Raw genomic sequence first — 18,812 nt, forward strand, 5'->3', positions numbered from 1 at the left:
ATGTGATTTTCTTACATGAGCATGCCATGAAATCAGTGAAGAATGAGATAGCAATTCTTGTGATCTCAAAGAAAGAATACATTATATTTAAGAGTCACTCGTTGTCAGGGAACCTGATTAACAGAATATGTGGCCTGATTAAAATACCCTGTTGGCAGACTTCATCTGCTACCTATCATTCCCTTACATTATCTAAATTACCAATTCCCTTTCTGCTTCCCAGATTATCATGGGCTGTTCTGTTAATCCTGCACACCAACCCAAGAGGAAATATATGAATGTACAAAACGAAATGTTATCACTGTCAAAAGAGCTGAGTGGGAAATTTGTCCTTATTCTCTATAAATTCTAAGCAGGACACATAGTAGAGTTGGTAGGGTGTTTGCCTTGCATTTAGTTGAGGCAGCCTCAATCTCTAACACGCCATAGGGTTCCCCCCACAAGCCTTCGGGGAATGATCCCTGACCTCAGAGCCAGGAGTAAGCCTGAGCACCAGATATGATCCAAAACTGAAAATAAAAATTCTAAGGAACCAGGAGACTTCATTAGCCCAAAGCAATATTTAAAACCTAGTTTCAAGAGATTTTTCTTAATTCTAATTTTCGGTTACAATCTAAAGGTTACTCTACTCCTTTTGTTCTCAAGAGAAAAGTCACTTGTTGCAACTGGTTGCCATCTGATCAAGATAAAGCACTTGCCTTGTAAAAGCAGTCAACCTGGGTTAGGTCCCTGGCACCACATACAGTCCTCAAGCACCACAAGGATTGATCCCTGAGCAAAGTCAGGAATAAGCCCTAAAAACAGTCAGAAGTATACTCGGTCTAAAAATAACAATTACCATAACTTCTAGGGCCTGAAAGAGCTCAGGGGTTAAGTAGCTTGCCTTGAACCCAGCTGGCACAAGTTCAAATCCCTAGCACCACAAAGGGTCCTCCAAACACAGCCAAGCACTGAACCAGGAATAACCACTCAGCATCACAGGGTGTTGGCCAAAATGACCCCTTCCCACAAAAAGAATTTCTAAATTGCACGACACCATGCATAAACAGTCTAAGAATGTCCCTGACATTAAGGGCCAGTTAAAATGAGATTCTATAAAATAAGCCAAAGAAGGTTAGCGCTATAGTACAAAAACATATATAGCTTTCCCAATAATTATGTAAACACCATTTCAAAGTACCATTGGTGAACTTAAAGACTTACTGAACCTGTTACAATTTTTCATATCTTTTAATCACCATAAATATACTTATACTAAATAGGTTTATGTTTCCAAGTATTACCTGTATGGTTTTATTTTCATGTGTCAAAGTTTCCATAAACAAATATCTAAAGAAGTCCCTAAACTATTAACAGTGACAAACTCCAAATGGAGAAATTTACAGTGATTCTCTCCCTTTCTTCCCCACTTCCCTCCCATTTCCATTTCCTAATTGTTTGAACACTTCACAACATGAGTTGTTTTCATCAATGATGCTATTAACATAAAACATCCTAACTTTGGCAGAGAGAAATCTAAAAAAAAAACCTGGGGTTCACCCAATTCACATTATTCATTTTGTCCTTAAAAATGAAAGAACCAAAAGAACTATTAAAGTCTTATGTTATTCTCATTTAAATTAGTCTCCCCTAAGATTTAACAACTATGTATGTTAAGCATAAATTTTTTTGTACTCTAAAAATACTCTTGTGAATGATTTACTTTATTTTAGACTAATTACCTAACAGTAAAAAAGGTATCACTTTTTCAAGTTATTTACAACTAAAATTATCTCATTTTAACCTCTTATAAATAAATTTTTCCAATCAAAAAAAAAAAACAGGACCAGAGAGATCAAACAGCGGGAAGGGAATTTGTCTTGCATGCAGTAGACCTGGGTTTGATCCCCAGCACCCAATATGATTCCCTTAGGACCACCATGAGTGAACCTTGAACACAGTCTGGAATAAGCCCGAGCACCACAAGATGTGGCCCAAAAATCAAGAAAAAGGGAAAAAGAGGGGCAGAAGTGAGTAGGGTTTTTGCCTCGTACTCTGCTGACCCAGGTTCAAGCCCCAGTACTCTACATGGTCCCTCCCCCCTCAGCACTGACAGGAGTGATCCCTAAGCACAGAGCCAGGAATAAGCCCTGAGCACTGCCAGGTGTGGCCAAAAAAAAAGGAAAGAAAAAAATAACAATTTAATTTCTTTTAATATTTGAGTTACTACTGGCTATTTATATACATAAATCTAAATTAATGTTCAGGCTTGACTTAAGCATGCAGTTCTCTTACCTTCTGTACAAAATTACAATCTGGTGGGAAACATAATTTACACCACTTACCACTAGAGCTTTCACAGAAGCTTTGTGAGGCATGAGCGGAAGCCTTCTCCAGTTGTTGGGCCTCTACGCCTGTGCCCAGCTGGTTTGCGTTAGCCATTTTTGAATCTTCTTTTAAGGAGACTCTTTTATCTTGAGGCTGAATCTGCTGCATCTCCTCAATAGGTCTCGGAGCATCATCTGCTTTCATGTCAGTTAAGAGAGGCTGTGGAGAGTCTGCCTCAATAAGTTCCTTTTTTTCGGTCACTGATTTCAAATCTCTTTCACTGTCTGCACTCTTCTCCTCTTGGGTATCAGACCTATTCTCAGCACATGGTTCAATTTCAGGAGCATCATCCTCCCATGACTGGGAATCTGAGCATTTCTCTACTCCTTCTAAAGGTTCACAGGAAACATCAACTCTTGGAGATGGTTCTTTCACATCTACAATGACAACACTTGAGTCCTCTGAAGTGGCTTCTTCCCAAGCTTCCTGATCCTTGTGTTCCAATTCTTGGTCAAGTACTGGGAGTTTTGGAGGGGAGTCAATACTAATCACACTGGTTTCAACTTCCATCGCTTCCTGGCATTCTTGTTTGGCAATTTCCTTTGAAAGACACAATCCTTGGGACTGGGTCTCAGTAAGAGAAAGATGCAATGGGTCACTCTCCATATTTTCCTCTTTAGGCTCCTCTTCTTGACTTTCACAAGGGGTCTCAGGGATTTCTTCTACATCAGATCCTGTCGACCCCTCCTCTGGATGAGGGTCTTTCATTTCCATAGCTTCTTCCTGATCTAACACACTAGAGAGTGCTTCAGATCGAGTAGCTGGAGAAGGAACTGCCTGACTCCCCGAATCACATGTGAGATCTATACAAACATCTTCTGCTACACTATCTTCTCTGCCTTTGCAATCAGTGGTTAAAATGCTGTCATCTCTGGTTTCAATGTCATCTCTGGTTTCTATGTCATCTCTGGCTTCTATGTCATCTCCCTTTGCTCTGTCATCATTCTGACTCAGTTCTATTTGTTCATCTTGTACTGGATTCATTATTATATTATTATTTTCAGCAGGAACAGGCTTAGAATTAAGAACAGGAGACATAGGTTCTGTATCTTCAATCTGTGTGTTTTCTCCATCTTCATCAATTCTATGAGAGCTCAAGCTCTCCATCTTTGGGGACTGACTATACTCACTCGCAGAGAGCATCAATTTACAAGAATCCCCTGTCAGAGATAGCCCAATATCTTCAGTGGAATTCTTTGGTTCAATTTCTGAAGTTTTAGAACACTCAACAGTCAAAGAGGAAGTATGCAAATCCCCACTTTTCTTCCCATCATTTGATCGTTCTTCTAAACTTGGAGACGGAATGAAAATGTCCTAAGAAAGAACAAAAGGAGTCAAATCATCATCTATTCATAATCCTATTTATTTTACGATAATAATTAATTAATTGGTTTCAAAATAATTTTTTTTGACTTTTTGGCCTATACCCAGCAATGCTTGGGGTTTATTCTCTGCACTCAGGAACTATTCCTGGCTGTGCATGGGGATGATATAGGATACCGGGGATTGAATTCTGGTTAGGTGCATGGAAGGCAAATGCCCTACCCACTGTACTATTGCTCCAGCCCCTCTAAATCAATTATTAAAGAATAAAGACCTCTAAGGTCATGCACTCACCAAGATAAAGCTTATGATTGCACCAGACATTTTGTTATTATTTTGATCTGGTTTTGGTTTGGGGCCATAACTGGCAGTGTTCAGTGATTACATCCAACTCAATGATGCTCAAGGGTCACTCTCTGGTACTCGGGGATCATCCTTAGCCAGATGGATCACATGCTGGAGCCAGGGATCAAACCCAGGACTCCAGCATGTAAAGCACGCATTCCTAACCTTTGAGTATCTCCCTGGTGCTCAGGAGAGATATAACTTTGAGGTGCTCCTTGTTACTCAGATTACTCAACTTTTGTTCCTGGCAGACAGTGCTCGAGGGATCACATGTATGCATAAAGCCCGATCCAGTATCAATCCCTGGCATCCTATATGGTGCCCAAAGCACCACCAGGAATCATCCCAAGTGTAGAGCCAGGAGTAAGCCCTGAGCACCGCTGGTACGGACCCAAAACCAAAACAAATAAATAAAAATTTAAAAAAATAAAAAGTTAAAGGGCCAGAGAAATAGGACAGTGGCTAAAGCACTTGTCTTGCATCCTGCTGACTTGGGTTTGAATCCTTGTACTATATAAATGGTTCCCTAGCACCACCGGGGGTCACTTCTGAGCACAGAGCCCCTGCATAATGCTGGGTGTGACACAAACTACCACCCCTCCCCCCAATAATAACAACAACAAAAGAACAAATATTGAAAAAAGAAAGAAAGAACAGGGCCAGGGAGACAGTTCAAAGGGCTGGAGGGCACGTCTTGTGTAAGAGCCCTGGCTTAGAATTCCAGCTCTGCATGCTCCCCTGAGTTCCTAACCAAGAGTACAGGACCCCAAGCATCACTAAGTGATTTTTTTTAATAGAAAGAAAAAGAAAAAATAGAACAAAAGATAAACCAACAAAATTTTAGAAGAATGATAATATATTTAGCAGACAAGAGAAAGCTGAATTTCTAAGCTAGTAGTAGAAAAAGCCAAGAAGCATCCCAAATTACATCACAGAACCACCATATCCCAAAAATGATTCAGGAGTTGGCAGCAGAGACAGGTAACTCTGGAAGTGACAATTGTGGGCATAATTGAAAACAAAATAGGTTGAAAGTTCAATTCTCAACTCCTCTCTCCCTGATCCTCCTCCAACTTAGATAATGAAACAGTGTCCAAGAAACTGGACAACAGTATGCATCTATAAGTACCTGGGTCAGAGAGAGAGCACAGTGGGTAAGGGTGCTTTCCTGGCATGCTACCATTGTGGGATGGATCCCTGGCATCCCTAAACTGCCAAAAGTAATTGCTTAGTGCAAAGCCAGGAGTAATCCCTGAGCATTGTCAGGTGTGGCCCAGAAACAAAAAAAGTACCACAGCCAGAGAGATGGAATAGAGGTTAAGGCACTAGCTTGTATGCAGTTATCCCCTCCTCACCAAAAATGGTTTCCTGAACAATCTCAGGCGTGACTCCTGAGCACAGAGTCAGGAATAAGTCCTAAGCACTACCAAGTGTGCACCCCCCCCAAAAAAAAAGTAACAAACTGGAGACCGAAGCAACAGTACAGTGGGTAGGGTGTCTGCCTTATGCAGTCAACCCGGGATCAATTCCTGGCATCCTGTATGGTCCCCCCGAGCACTGCCAGAAGTAATTTCTGAGTGCAGAGCCAGAAGTAATCCCTGAATATCCCCGGGTATGACCCAAAAGCCAAAAAAAAAAAAAAAGTAACACACTAAAAACAAAGAAACTAAATAAAATGTAAATTGTACATATTGGATGGATTCTGCACCTGACTCCCAACAAATCCCAGTCTTCTTCCATCAATAAATTTCGAGAACAATGACAGCAAATAGAAGAGTAGGCTTTTTATGAGGAATCTGACCTAGCCAGAACAAATCAAGAAACTGATAGTAGAAGATGCCTAACAAAATGGCCCAGCAGGGAGTCAAAGCGATAGTACAGCAGGCAGAGCATTTGCCTTGCATGCAACAGATCAGGGTTTGATCCCTGGCACCCCTTATAGTCCCCTAAGCACCGCCAGCGGTAATTCCCTGGCAGAGCCAGGAATAACCCCTGAGCTTTGCCAGGTGTGACCCAAAAAGGAAGAAAAAAAATGGCCCACTAGATCACATTACATTATATTTCAGAAATAAGCACCAACTACCCAGAACTTCTAATCATGATGGCTTACTGAGCTAGAGTGTGCTTAGCATGCACATGGCACAGAGTTTAATTGCCAATACCAACTAGCTCCAGAGCAACACCATGAATAACCCTGAGAGCTCCCAGCCCCTCTGGAACCCCCTCCTTTAAAAGAGAAGGAAATTCAGAACTTTTAACTCGTTTTCCACATTTCACTTTTCTTAAATCAAGACAAGCAGCATTATCAAATATTTGGGAGTCTTTAATTTGAAAATCAAATTTGAAAAAATTAAGAATAACTAAAATCTCCCTAAAGAAATAAGAACCATTCTAGAAAAACTTCCTTTTATAACCTATTATTGGGAGAGATAACAGGCTGAGGGAATACATTATATGCAGGAGGCCCAAACTCAATCCCTGGCAAAATAATCCTTCAGTCACTGCTGGGAACAACCAGGGCACTGAGTCAGGAGTAGCAGCTGAACTCTGCCAGATGTAGCACAAAAACCTAAAAAACAATTAATGGACTGGGGAAATAGTACAGGGGTGAGAGTACATGTCTTGTCTGCGTGGGACCCTGGTTTGGTAAGACACTGAATGCCCCCCTCCTCCAATCCACACTACCACATCCTTGGGACACAGCAGTCACTCATTCTACCTGAGTGACAGGTAGAGAATCCTGAGCACTGCTTGGGAGGACCCCTGCCCTAAAGAAAAACTATCACCCTGCTATGTTTTGCTTTTGGAACACACTCAGCGGTGTTGGAGGCCACTCCCTACTCTGTGCTCCGGGGTTGCTCCCAACAATGCATGGGGAACCATGCAATCCAAGAGATGAATTAGGGCCTCCCACATACAAAGCATACACTCTTCCACGGAGCTATTTTTATAAGCCTACTATTAACATCTTTAGGAAAATAATATACCTAAAATAGACCCACAAAATAAGACAAGACATTCATTTTTTTTAAAAAAGACAGAAAATACCCCCTAAAAAAATTATAGCCAGAGTGATCCCAGAGCACAGCCAGGTGTGTTCCAAAAACCAGGGGACCCGGGGGTTGGGGGGGAGCGCGGGGGGGGGGGGGGGGGCAAGGGTAGTATTGCACTTGCCTAGCACATGGCCAACCAGGGTTTTATCCCAAGGATTTTCCAAGCCCTCCAGGAGTGATCCCAAAGTGCAGAGCCAAGTGTAAGGTCTGAGCACATCTGAATGTGGCCGAAAAACCAAACAACAACCAAAAAAAGTAGATCTTACAAGTTTCCCTGTGATGAGTGGTGATGCGTGCTGATAATAAACTAGATACACTAATCACTCAGTTACATGTACAAATATAAAATCATTTATACATATATATGTATAGATATATATAAATTCACTCAATGTTTTTAAAAAGAAAAAGCTTGAAGAACTGAAAGTGGCTATGGGTAGAAGCAAAGAGATTTTGTTTAATTATCTTAACTTCTTTTCTCTTTTACAAATATTTTAAGTAAAATCAAATGGTTATCATAAAAACTATGTAAAAGTATTCTTCGGGGAATTTTTAGGTAGCATGGAATGTACTAGCTGAGCCATCTAAAGACATGAAACCAAAGACATCTGATTAATCACCTTAGGTTTCAGGAACTTCTAAACTATGTTCAGCATCTCTCATTTGTCTCAAATTGTCACTGCTGGTTTTACAGCTGTCTCTGAATAGCTTTAGTAAATGCTGAAAGTGAATCTATTTTTTTCGATGGTGCCTTATTTTCAGAAGTTCTCCCTTTATGGCCAGGCAGCACTTCCTGGACTGGGAGGAGTATCTTTGCAAGATAATCATCACCATAAAAGTACTGTTTGTTCTCAATAATATCATGTATCTTTGATTTAAAAAATTCTTCTTAATGCTTTGGGTCAGTGCTTAGCTTATTCCTAAATTATGATGACTCTTTTAAACTATATATATATATATATATATACTCATGCATAAGTCTGATTAAGAAATAAAAGCTAAAGAAATACAATGGTTGTACATTTACTCCATATTTATTCTTCCATTGCTAGCAACAGCTGGCCCTTAGCAGGTTTACCACGTGTAAGGCACTATTCTAGGCACTTTATATACATATTATAACCTTCGAAACTATCCTACAAAGTAATACCAATATCTCCATTTGATTGATAAACTAAGACTCCTTTTCAAATCCTCACAACAGAAATAATGAAAGAGCAGAAATAAATCCATTAAGTTCTTAATCAACAGCCCTTGTTCTTTTTATCTTTCAAGTCACACCTAGTAGTGCTCAGGGCTTATGCCTCAGGGATCACTCCTGGAGGGATTACAGCAAAAATCAAACCTGGGTAAAACAAGAGTAAGGCAAGCACTCTACCCATTATACTATTTCTCTAATACCTCACTGGTTCTTTTTTTATTACTTCTCAAAAGAATTTTAATAAGTAAAATATGAGTACCATTTTACAAATTACCATACAGTCTAACATTATACTAAAACTGGAATGTTAAGTAAAACTATTTTAACTACGGAACAGTTAAACAGCATGGGAAAGACCCAGGTATGATCAATACCACCTTATGGTTCCACAAACAGAGCCAAGGGAAACACCTGAACAATACACTGAGAGCAGCCCCTAAGCACCCCAGCTGTGGCCCAGAAATCAAAACGAAAATAAAACAAATATACCAAACTTACCTCTGCCCCTCTCAGAGAGCCCGGCAAGCTACCGAGAGTATCTCGCCTGCACAGGAAAGCCTGGCAAGCTACCCGTGACGTATTTGATATGCCAAACAGTAACAATTGTCTCAGTGGAGACGGTACTGGGCCCACTCGAGCAAATCGATGAACAACGGGAGAACAGTGACAGTGACCAAACTTACAAAGCAAACTGTGACAATATAAAGCTAATTATTTTTAATGATCTATGAGCATTTAGGTATGATTGGCTACCAATGATTTATAACTCTTATTCGGTTTTCTTCATTGCTTTTTAAAATTTCCTTCATTGCTCACTAAAAACTATCAGTGAGGCCAGACCAATAGTAAGTAGGGTCCTGTCTTACATGTGGATGAATAGATTCAATCCCCAGCCTCCCATAAGATTCCCCAAACCCACCAAAAGTGATCCCTGAGCAGAAAGCCAGGAGTAAACCCGAAGCATCACTGGTGTGACCCAAACCCCATCCCTCCCCCACCACCAAAACAACGAAATAGGGCCTACAAGAGAACACAGTGGATAAGGTGCTTTTCTTGCATTCAACCAAGTTTGATCCCTAGGAGCATCACTGCATGTGGTTCCTCAAGCCCCTCTAGGAGTGATCCCTGAGCACAGAGCCAGGAATAATGTACAGCAGGTATAGCCCAAAATAACAAAAAGGAGAGGAGGTGATAGGGGAGGGGAGGGGAGAGAGGAAGAAAAGGGAAAGGGGGGCCTCAAGGATTGAATCCAGATCTCCTGAATGAAAAGCACGAATTTCTATCTCTCCAGTCCAGTACTAAGTTTAAACATAACAAGTATATATATCAAGTTGTTAGATAATCTGGAAATTATCTAAAACTAGATTGGGATTATAGTTACACAACTCTATTTATTAAAATATCCCTAGTCTAAATACTTAAAACTGCTGAGTTTTATCGATCATACCTCAATAACATTATTTTTAAGAATGTGGGGATTGGCTTGTTCCCCCTGGTGGCCTGGTGGCCACAATCTTCCGCCGGCCCTTCCCTCGAGACCCCAAGTCGCCACCCACGAACAGACTCTCTGGCTCCTGATCAAGCTGCTTAACAGCCATGATCCCAGAGACTCAGAAACAAATCTCGAAACCCAGCGGCTTCTGGCAGAAATGTATCCGGACGCTGCAGTAGGTTACTGTCACCAGGCCTCCCCAGTGGGGAAAGGGTGCTGTCCCTCCACCTGCTCCCTCTTGGCGGCTCGGTGGCTGCCATCCTCCAGAGGCCACTGGACAGTCAGGTTTGGGCCCGCAGTAATGAGACACAGGGAGCCTCACAGGATGGGGTTGGAGCCAGCCCTTTCCTCCCCATCCCAGCGAGACCCTGAGTCGCCGCCCATGAACAGCCTCTCTGGCTCCTGATCAAGCCGTTTAATAGCCATAATCCCAGAGACTCAGAAACATATCTCAGAACCCAGTGGCTTTTGGCAGAAATGCGTCTGGACCCCGCAGTAGGTTACTGTCGCCAGGTCAACCCAAGGGGGAAAGGGTGCTGTCCCTCCGCCTGCTTCCTTTAGGTGGCTCGGTGGCCGCCATCCTCCAGAGGCCACTGGACAGTCAGGATTGGGCCCTCAGTGAGGAGACACATAGGGCCTCACAGAATGGGGATAGAGCCGGTTCTTTCCTCCCTGTCCCAATGAGACCCCGAGTCACCGCCCCTGAATGGCCTTTCTGCCTCCTGATCAAGCTGCTTAACAGCCATGATCCCTGAGACTCAGGAACAAATCTCGGAACCCAGCAAGTTTTGGCAGAAATCCCTCCAGATTTAAGTGTTAAAATTTCGGAATTTCAAATTCGTGCAGCCACTACTGCAGCCACGCGACATCATTATGTTATTCTTAACCAGCAATAGAAAACAAATTGTCTACTGTTGCCTTTTCAGCAGATCTGAGTGTTGGGGTAAAATCCCAAATAATAATGGTGGGTCTGGTGTCAAAATATTGAATGTGATCAAAGTAGAGAGAGAGTAATGTGGAAATCATCTGCCCCACAGGTTAGGGAAGGGTGTGGGATGAGGGGTATACTGGGGTTTTTGGTGGTGGAAAATGGGCACTGGTGAAGGTATGGGTGTTTCATTGTATGACCGAGACTTAAACCCGAACGCTTTGTAACTGCTCTCAGTGATTCAATAAATAAAATTATAAAAAATGAAAAAAAAAAGTAAAGTGGAGTTCATGCCCAATTCAATCAGCTAATCAGTGGCTGAATAAATAGCAGTACTCCTACATAAAAAAAAAAAAAAACATAATGCCCAAAAGGAGAGAGAGGAGAAGGAGGAGGAAGAGGAGGGGGAGGAGGAGGAATTGGAGGAGGAGGAGGAGAAGGAGGAGGAGGAGGAGGAGGAGGATGGAAGAAGAAAGAAAAGAAAGAAGAGGAGGAGGAGGAGAAGGAGGAGGAGGAGGAGGAGAAGAACAAGAAGGAGGAGGAGGAAGAGGAGGAGAAAAGTGGGGTGGGAGTTGGGGTGAAGGTTGATGGGAGGGAACCTGAGGATACTGGTGCTGTGAAATGTGCAATGGTGGAGGGATGGGTGTTGGAATACTGTATGACTGAAATCCAATCATATATGACTTTGGAATACTCTATCCCACAGTGATTCAATTAAAAAGTTTTTAAAAAGAGACAAATAAATAAGTAAATAAATAAATAAATAAATAAATAGAAATGTGGGGCGGTAACAGCATGGCAAGGCACTTGCTGTGCACACAGCTGACCCAGGTTCAATTCCTAGCACCTCATATGGTCTGCCAGGAGTCATTCCTGAGTACAGAGCCAGGAATGAGGCCTAAGTATTGTCAGGTGTGGCTCAAAACAAACAAAAATGTGGAGACAGACTAGAGAAAGAGATAATGCAGAGGGGAGGGTACTTGCCTTGCAAACTAGACTCGAGCATTATCAGAATTCATGAGTGCAGAACCAGGAGAAAGCCCTGAGAATCAGTGGGTGTGGCCCAAAAAAAAAAGTGAGGAGCAAAAGTATCTCCTAGAATAAATTTATATGAGAAACTTACATGAGAAAACTCAGGTTGGGTTGGGATAGGAAGTGACCCAGGAGTGAAGATTGGCGTGCTCTGAGATACTGGTGTTGAGGCTTGTGGTGAAATGGGCTCAGCTGGAAGAGGAGGATTTTCCATCTCCACTCCTGGAAACTTCTTCTGAAAAGACTCTCCTCCTTCTTCAGGTAACACTGACATATCCATCAGATCATCTACTTTAAAATGAGAAAAACAAATTGAGAAATAAGTATTCATTGCAGTACCACTGAGAACAACATTACAACAGCAGCCAGTCAGTCATAAACAAAAGTGACAATCTCCAGAGTAGCTAATAAAATTAATTAACGGCAGATTAAATTCTAAAAATGTAGCAATACTTCCCTCCCCCCCCAGAAATAGGGATAAATAGAGAGAGAGAGAGAGAAAGAGAGAGAGAGAGAGAGAGAGAGAGAAGAGACAGAGACAGAGAAAAAGAGACAGAGACAGAGAGAAAGACAGACAGAGACAGTGAGACAGTGAGACAGAGAGACAGAGAGAATGGAATGGGGTTACTTTTCTGGAGTTATCCATCCACACACATGAAATGTTACTTGACTCCTCTGAGACTCTTTTCTGAATTATACCTCAGTTTTCACCTTTTTTTTTCACCTTTTTTTTTTTCTTTTTTGTGGTGGAGTTGGTTGGGCCACACCGAGGTATGCTCAGGACTTACTCCTAATTCTGCAGTTTAGGGATTACTCCTGGAAGGCTCAGAAACCATGCAGTGTCCAGGATTGATTCATGGCTAGCATCTTAGCCTGTATGATCAGTCTGTATGATCAGACTGATAGATCAGACCTTAGTCTGTATGATCAGAATTTTTTTAGAATGGATTCAGTTTTAATTTTACAAAAGAGATCACTAAACATATGTTTATAATAAAGTTAGCCCAATTAAAAACCTATAGCTGGGGACTGGAGCCATAGCACAGCGGGTGGGGCGTTTGCCTTGTATACACCCGACCCGGGTTCAATTCCCAGCATCCCATGTGGTCCCCCAAGCACCACCAGGAGTAATTCCTGAGTGCATGAGCCAGGAGTAACCCCTGTGCATCACCAGGTGTGGCCCAAAAAGAAAAAAAAAAAAGCTTATAGCTGATCTCAAGAGAAAAGATTCAACATAACTATTCAGCAAAAAAATTCTAAGATTAAATTTTGGTATCGACAAATTATACTTGATTAACAATTCAATACTACTCTTTTTACATCTCAAAAGCTGAGGCAACAAATTATCATAGAAAGCAAATGGAGAACTGACAAGAGCATATACTCTGCAGGTCAGAGATGTAGCTCAGTGGTAGCTGAGCACTTCCCTTCCATGTGTGAGACCCTTAGATCCAATTCCCAGCAAACCCTACCCACCAAGCGCCCTGCAAAAAAAAAAAGGCTCTGAAAACAGATGCTTGAGTCAGAATCCTCCATCTCCATTTCCTTATCCTAAAAATGGAAATAAAGTACTTAATTCTTAAAACTGTGAGAATTAAAAAAAAAAGCAAGCTAGAACCCAAAAAAAAGAATTAACTAGAACCAACAACAAAAAGCACAGAGAAAAGAACTCACCTTTTCTCCCTTCTTGCTCTGTAGGACTGCTAGGGACGATAAAAGGTGTAGATTGGAAAGCATCAGGGGAAGGAGCAACAAGATCTGAAGAATTCCTTTATAGAAAGAGAGAATCACAGTTTATTTTACAAGCCAAAGTTCTGCGTTTCTGTATTTACATTTTATTCTTTTTTGGAGGGGGAAGGTTACCCTAAGTTACTCAAAAGCTGCCTTGGTTCTGTGCTCAATGTCCACTTTTTACAATGCTCAAGGGACCATAGAGTGTAGGGACAGAAGTAGGGTCAGCTGCATACAAATGCAAATCACAGGGCTGGAGCAGCAGCACAGCAGGTAGGGTATTTGCCTTGCACATGACCTACCTGCATCCCATATGGTCCCCTGAGCACCGCCAGGAATGATTCCTGAATGCAGAGCCAGGAGTGGGTGACCCCTGAGCATTGCAGGTGTGACCAAAAAAAAAAAAAAATGCAAATCACGTATTTTAACTCCTATTATCTCTTCAACCCTATTTTTACTCCGCCCACCCAGGTTTTTGGGGTTGGTGGCTATACACAAAGTACTCAGGGCTTACCCATGGCTTTGCACTCCTAACAGTGCTTGGGGAGAACATACTCAATGCTAGGAATCAAACTAGGGTCAGCCATCTGCAAAGCAACCACTTTAACCCCTGTACTATCTCTATGGCCACAAACCTTGTTTTCACTTTTTAATAGCAAAAATATCTAAATCATTCAATCAAATATTTATACAACTATTTCTAACACCAGACATACAAGGCAAGTGTCTTAACCTTTTTAATATCTCCCAGTTCCCAAATAGGAACTTTCTACCAAAGAATAAAGACTTATTATAAGAAAAAGTGAATGGGGAGGATGGAAAGAGTATAGCAGGTAAGGTGCCTTATATGTAACTGACCCACGTTCACTCTTCAGCACCAAATATGATCATCCAAGCCACACCTGAGAAAGACCCAGGAGTAAGCTCTGAGCACCACTGGATGTGACCCAAAACACAAATTTAAAAATTTATAATTAAAAAACAAATTTAAGAGACCAACATAAAAGTACAGCAGGTAAGGGATTATCTTTCACTCAGTAGACCCAGGTTCATCCTGGGCACTCCATATGGTACCTCAAAGCACTCTGAGAAGTGATCCCTTAGTACAGACCCAGGTGTAAGCACTGAAAATTCACAGTGTAACCCAAAACACCAAAGCACAAAAAAAAAAAAAGAATTTTTTTTTACTTTATTTATTGATTTAATTATTTTTGCTTTTTGGGTCACACCCAGCGATGCTCAGGGGTCACTCCTGGCTCTGCACTCAGGAATTACTCCTGGCAATGCTTGGGGGACCATATGGGATGCCGGGGATCGAACCCTGGTTGGCCGCTTGCAAGGCAAACACGCCCGAACCGCTGCGCTATCGCCCCAGCCCCTGAATTATTTTTAAAAACAAGAGAAAGTGAATTATCAAACTCACAACATCACGACTGAAAACAGGACGAGGGGGCAGAGAGAAAGGGCAATAGACTGAGTATATTCTTTGCATGCAAGAGGTCCAGGTTCAATCCTTAGCACCATACAATTTCCTGGGCACTGTGGGAACAACCCTGAGCAATGAACCAAGAGTAGCCCCCAGTATCACAGGATATAGCTCCAAAACTAAAAACAAGGGAAAGGAGGTAAGAAAACAATTTTTAATGTATTAATTTATCCATCGGTTTAAGGCAGACGCTGATTCTATACTCTGAATAATATACAAAGATCATAACTTTATTTTTGTCTTGGGGCCACACTCAGCAGTACTCAGGGTTTACTCCTGGCTCTGAGCTGAGGGCTCAAAACCAGTGGTGCACAGTGGACCATAGGTGGTGCTAGGGATAGTATCCAGGTTGGCAATGTGTAGGGTAAGCACCCTACCTACTATTATACTATCTCTTTAGCCCAGGTCATGCACTTTTTTTTAAAGATAAACCTCTAATCCATAAAGAAGCCCAATTACTGTCAACACTAACAGGAACAGGAGCATCCCCGAAAATTCTGGAGCCAAAGTCTATCTTTGGTGTTAAAAAAAAAATTCTGCACTTGGCACCAACTATTTCAGGTTTACTCACGTAGAAAGACTCTCTTGAACAATGGACCGTTGGCCAGAAAGCTGGAGAAGGTGCAGAGTAGTGGCTGGAGTGGAAGCCAGAGAACACACGTCTTCTTCCTTTGAAGGTGTAGCACAATCTTCAGAAGCTACTGAAAAATAAGAAAAGAAATTTCAGACACATTTTTATTTAGTAGAAAGTTCCTTCACCATAATTCATGGAATGCCATGCTAACATAGCTCTCAAGTAATCATAAAATAGACTCACTTTACTAAAAATTACAGATTTACTTAAGAATTAAAAAAATGGTCAAAGTGACATCTGCACTTGTTTGTTCATTGCAGCACTCTTTACAATAGCCAGAATCTGGAAAAAACCTGAGTGCCCAAGAACAGATGACTGGTTAAAGAAACTTCCGTACATTTACACAACGGAGTACTATGTAGCTGTTAGAAAAGATGAAGTCATGAAATTTACATATAAGTGGTACTACATGGAAAGTATCATGTTAAGCAAAATAAGTCAGAAAGAGAGGGATAGACATACAAAGGTTGCATTCATCTGGGGAACATAAAGTAACAAAATAGGAGACTAACACCCAAGAGTGGCCGAGATTAGTACCAGGAATTTTGCTCCATGACTTGGAGGCCAGCTGCACATGCTAGGGGAAAAGGGAGCTCAGATAGAGAAGGGAGCACCAAATAAAGGGTGTTGGGAGGATCCTCCCAGGATGGGAGAAGCATGCTGAAAGTAGACGATAGACCAAACATGATTGCCACTCAATGCCTCTTTTGCAAACCACAACACCCAAAAGGAGAGAGGGAACAAAAGGGAATGCCCTGCCACAGAGGCAGGGTGGGATGCGGGAGGATTGGAGGTGGGACCTATAGTGGTAGAAAATGGGCACTGGTGGAGGGATGGGTACTTGATCATTGTATAACTGAATCCCAAGCACAAAAATTTGTAAGTCTACAACTGTACCTCATGGTTTCACTAATAAAAATTAAAAAAAAAAAAAGAATTAACAAAATGAAGGGTAAGAAAGATAGTCCAGTGGGAAAGCACTTGCCTTACACACAGCTGTACAGGTTCAATCCCTGGAACCTCATGTAGTCCCCTGAGCCTGCCAGGAGTGATTCCTGAGTGCAGAGCCAGGAGTAACCCCTGAGGAACACCAGGTATGCCCCCCTCCAAAAAAAAAAAAGAACAAGAACTCTTTCATTTTTTTCTCATGTTCACATAATCAAAGCTTGAAGAAATAAAGTCAAAATACTTATACCCCTGCTTAGTCTTTCTTTGTGTTTCTGAAGCTTCTATTATAGAGCAGAAAGTAAATGAATCTTTTAATCCCAAAATCTAAGATGAAGCAAAGCTCATGCCATGACATAGATGGGAAAAAAAATCACAGAAATGCATATGACATCTGAAAATACAAATGCAGCGATTTTTATTATTAGAATCTGGGCCTCCTCAAAAAGAGAATAAAAATACTAATGCTTTAGTAAAAGAGTATCTGAGCATATATTATGGATTTGTAATATGAAGAGGCTATTATTCCCGTCTCTGTAGTAACAGATGTATCAACTGTATTAACCCCAAATATTAAGGATTTTCATAAAAAATTACAGATTTAGGGGCTGGAAATATAGCACAGCAGGTAGGGTGTTTGCCTTGCACGCAGCTCACCCGGGTTTGATTCCCAGCATCCCATACGGTCCCCTGAGCACCGCCAGGAGTAATTCCCTGTGCATTGCCAGGTGTGGCCATAAAAAGCAAAAAAACAAAAAAAACTACAGATTTAGTGAGACCAAAGGATTCTTGGCAAACCTTCTGTGAATGTCTTGCACATCAACCTACATCACTGCATAGTAAACAGAATAACCTTTTCCTCTCTTTTCACAAACAACACATTCTATCTTGCTATTTTAGAAGCTTCTAATTTTGCAGCAAGCGAGGACAAGAAAATAACAAAATGTGGAACAAATACCATTCTAGTTTTCTAATTTTTATATTCTATTAGACAACTTCCTATTGTGGTAGATAAAATTACATGTATGTGTGTGCATACACACACATACACACACACACACACAAAATAGCCCAGGTGAATATGAAAAGCTTATTTATCATGTTAAGATTTTAAGACCTGAGTTAGAAAGATAGTACAGGAAGTAAGGCATTTCCCTTGCATGAAGACAATGCCAGTTTGATCCCCAGTACCATACTGCTGAGCCAGTGATCACTCTTGAGCAGAACCAGAAAGAGTCCCTGAGTCCCAACACAAAATAAAATCAGTAAGATTTAAAGACCGATAGTGATAGAAATACCTTCTGTCCATAAATAATAAACCTACTACAAACACTTATTATTCCTCAATTTTTTTATTCCCAAAAGAGAGAACATAAAATACTAAACAGCAATAGTTCCCTCAAACTCCATTTCTAATCAGCTAGAAATACATTTTCCTTCCAAATCACCAACTGTGCATGTCTTGATACTGTATTTATTTATTTTTGTTTTTGTTTGGGGGATGCACCCTGTGGTACTCAGGGCTTGTTCCTGGCTCAGTGTTCAAGGAATCACTGGCAGAGTTTTGAGGAAACATATGGGGTGCCAGGGATCAAGCCCAACTCAGCTGGGTAAAATGTAAGCATCCTACTGGCTGTACTTCATCTCTCCAACTCCCTATTTTTTATTTTTTAAGTAGTCTTCTTTACTCATGCCCTGAAGAACTGCCATTTTCTTTAGCACTGTTTGGTTTGGGGGTCATAAGCAGTGGTGCTCAGGGTTTACTAATTTTGTGCTCAGGCAATCACTCCTGGCAGTGCTCAGGAGACAATATGCAGTGCCAAGGATCAAATAAGGATTAGCCACAGGCAAGGAAAGCACTTAACTCCTGTTAGTATGATCTCTCTGTCCCACTTTATATACTTTTTAAAAGTGCCTTTTAGATACCAAAGCAATAGTACAGAGAGTAGGGCGTTTTTCCTTGCATACGGTTGACCCAGATTAGATTGTCCGCATCCCATATGGTCCCCTGAGCATCATCAGGAGTAATTCCTGAGTGCAGAGCCAAGGAGTAAGCCCTGAGCATCATCAGGTATGGCCCAAAAACAAAATCAAACAAAAATAGTAATTATAATATAAATTCCTAAATAAAGTGCCTTCTAACTTTAATAGTAATCTCAAATCAGAAATAAAGGTCAAAGAGACAGTATAGAAATAAGGCACTTGTCTTGTATGTGGTCACCCTATTTTGATCCGTGGCACCATATATGGTTTCCCAAGCACTTCCAAGAATGAC

At 41.3% G+C, this 18,812-nt stretch overlaps 1 protein-coding gene across 1 annotated transcript in view; it reads right to left on the reverse strand.

Moving 5' to 3' along the window:
• The window catches only part of TP53BP1 (tumor protein p53 binding protein 1), a 74,572-nt gene that overhangs the window by 37,272 nt on the left and 18,488 nt on the right, over nucleotides 1-18,812 (reverse strand). The window contains exons 9-12 of the mRNA XM_056133439.1: nucleotides 15,530-15,659; nucleotides 13,416-13,510; nucleotides 11,833-12,029; nucleotides 2,325-3,681 (exon numbers count right to left, since the gene is read on the reverse strand). Coding sequence (XP_055989414.1) covers nucleotides 2,325-3,681; nucleotides 11,833-12,029; nucleotides 13,416-13,510; nucleotides 15,530-15,659 — 1,779 coding nt within the window. The remainder of the gene's footprint in view (nucleotides 1-2,324; nucleotides 3,682-11,832; nucleotides 12,030-13,415; nucleotides 13,511-15,529; nucleotides 15,660-18,812) is intronic.

The sequence above is a fragment of the Sorex fumeus genome, unplaced genomic scaffold, assembly GCF_029834395.1.
Source record: "Sorex fumeus unplaced genomic scaffold, SorFum_2.1 ptg000098l, whole genome shotgun sequence".
In the NCBI taxonomy this organism is placed as follows: Eukaryota; Metazoa; Chordata; class Mammalia; order Eulipotyphla; family Soricidae; genus Sorex; species Sorex fumeus.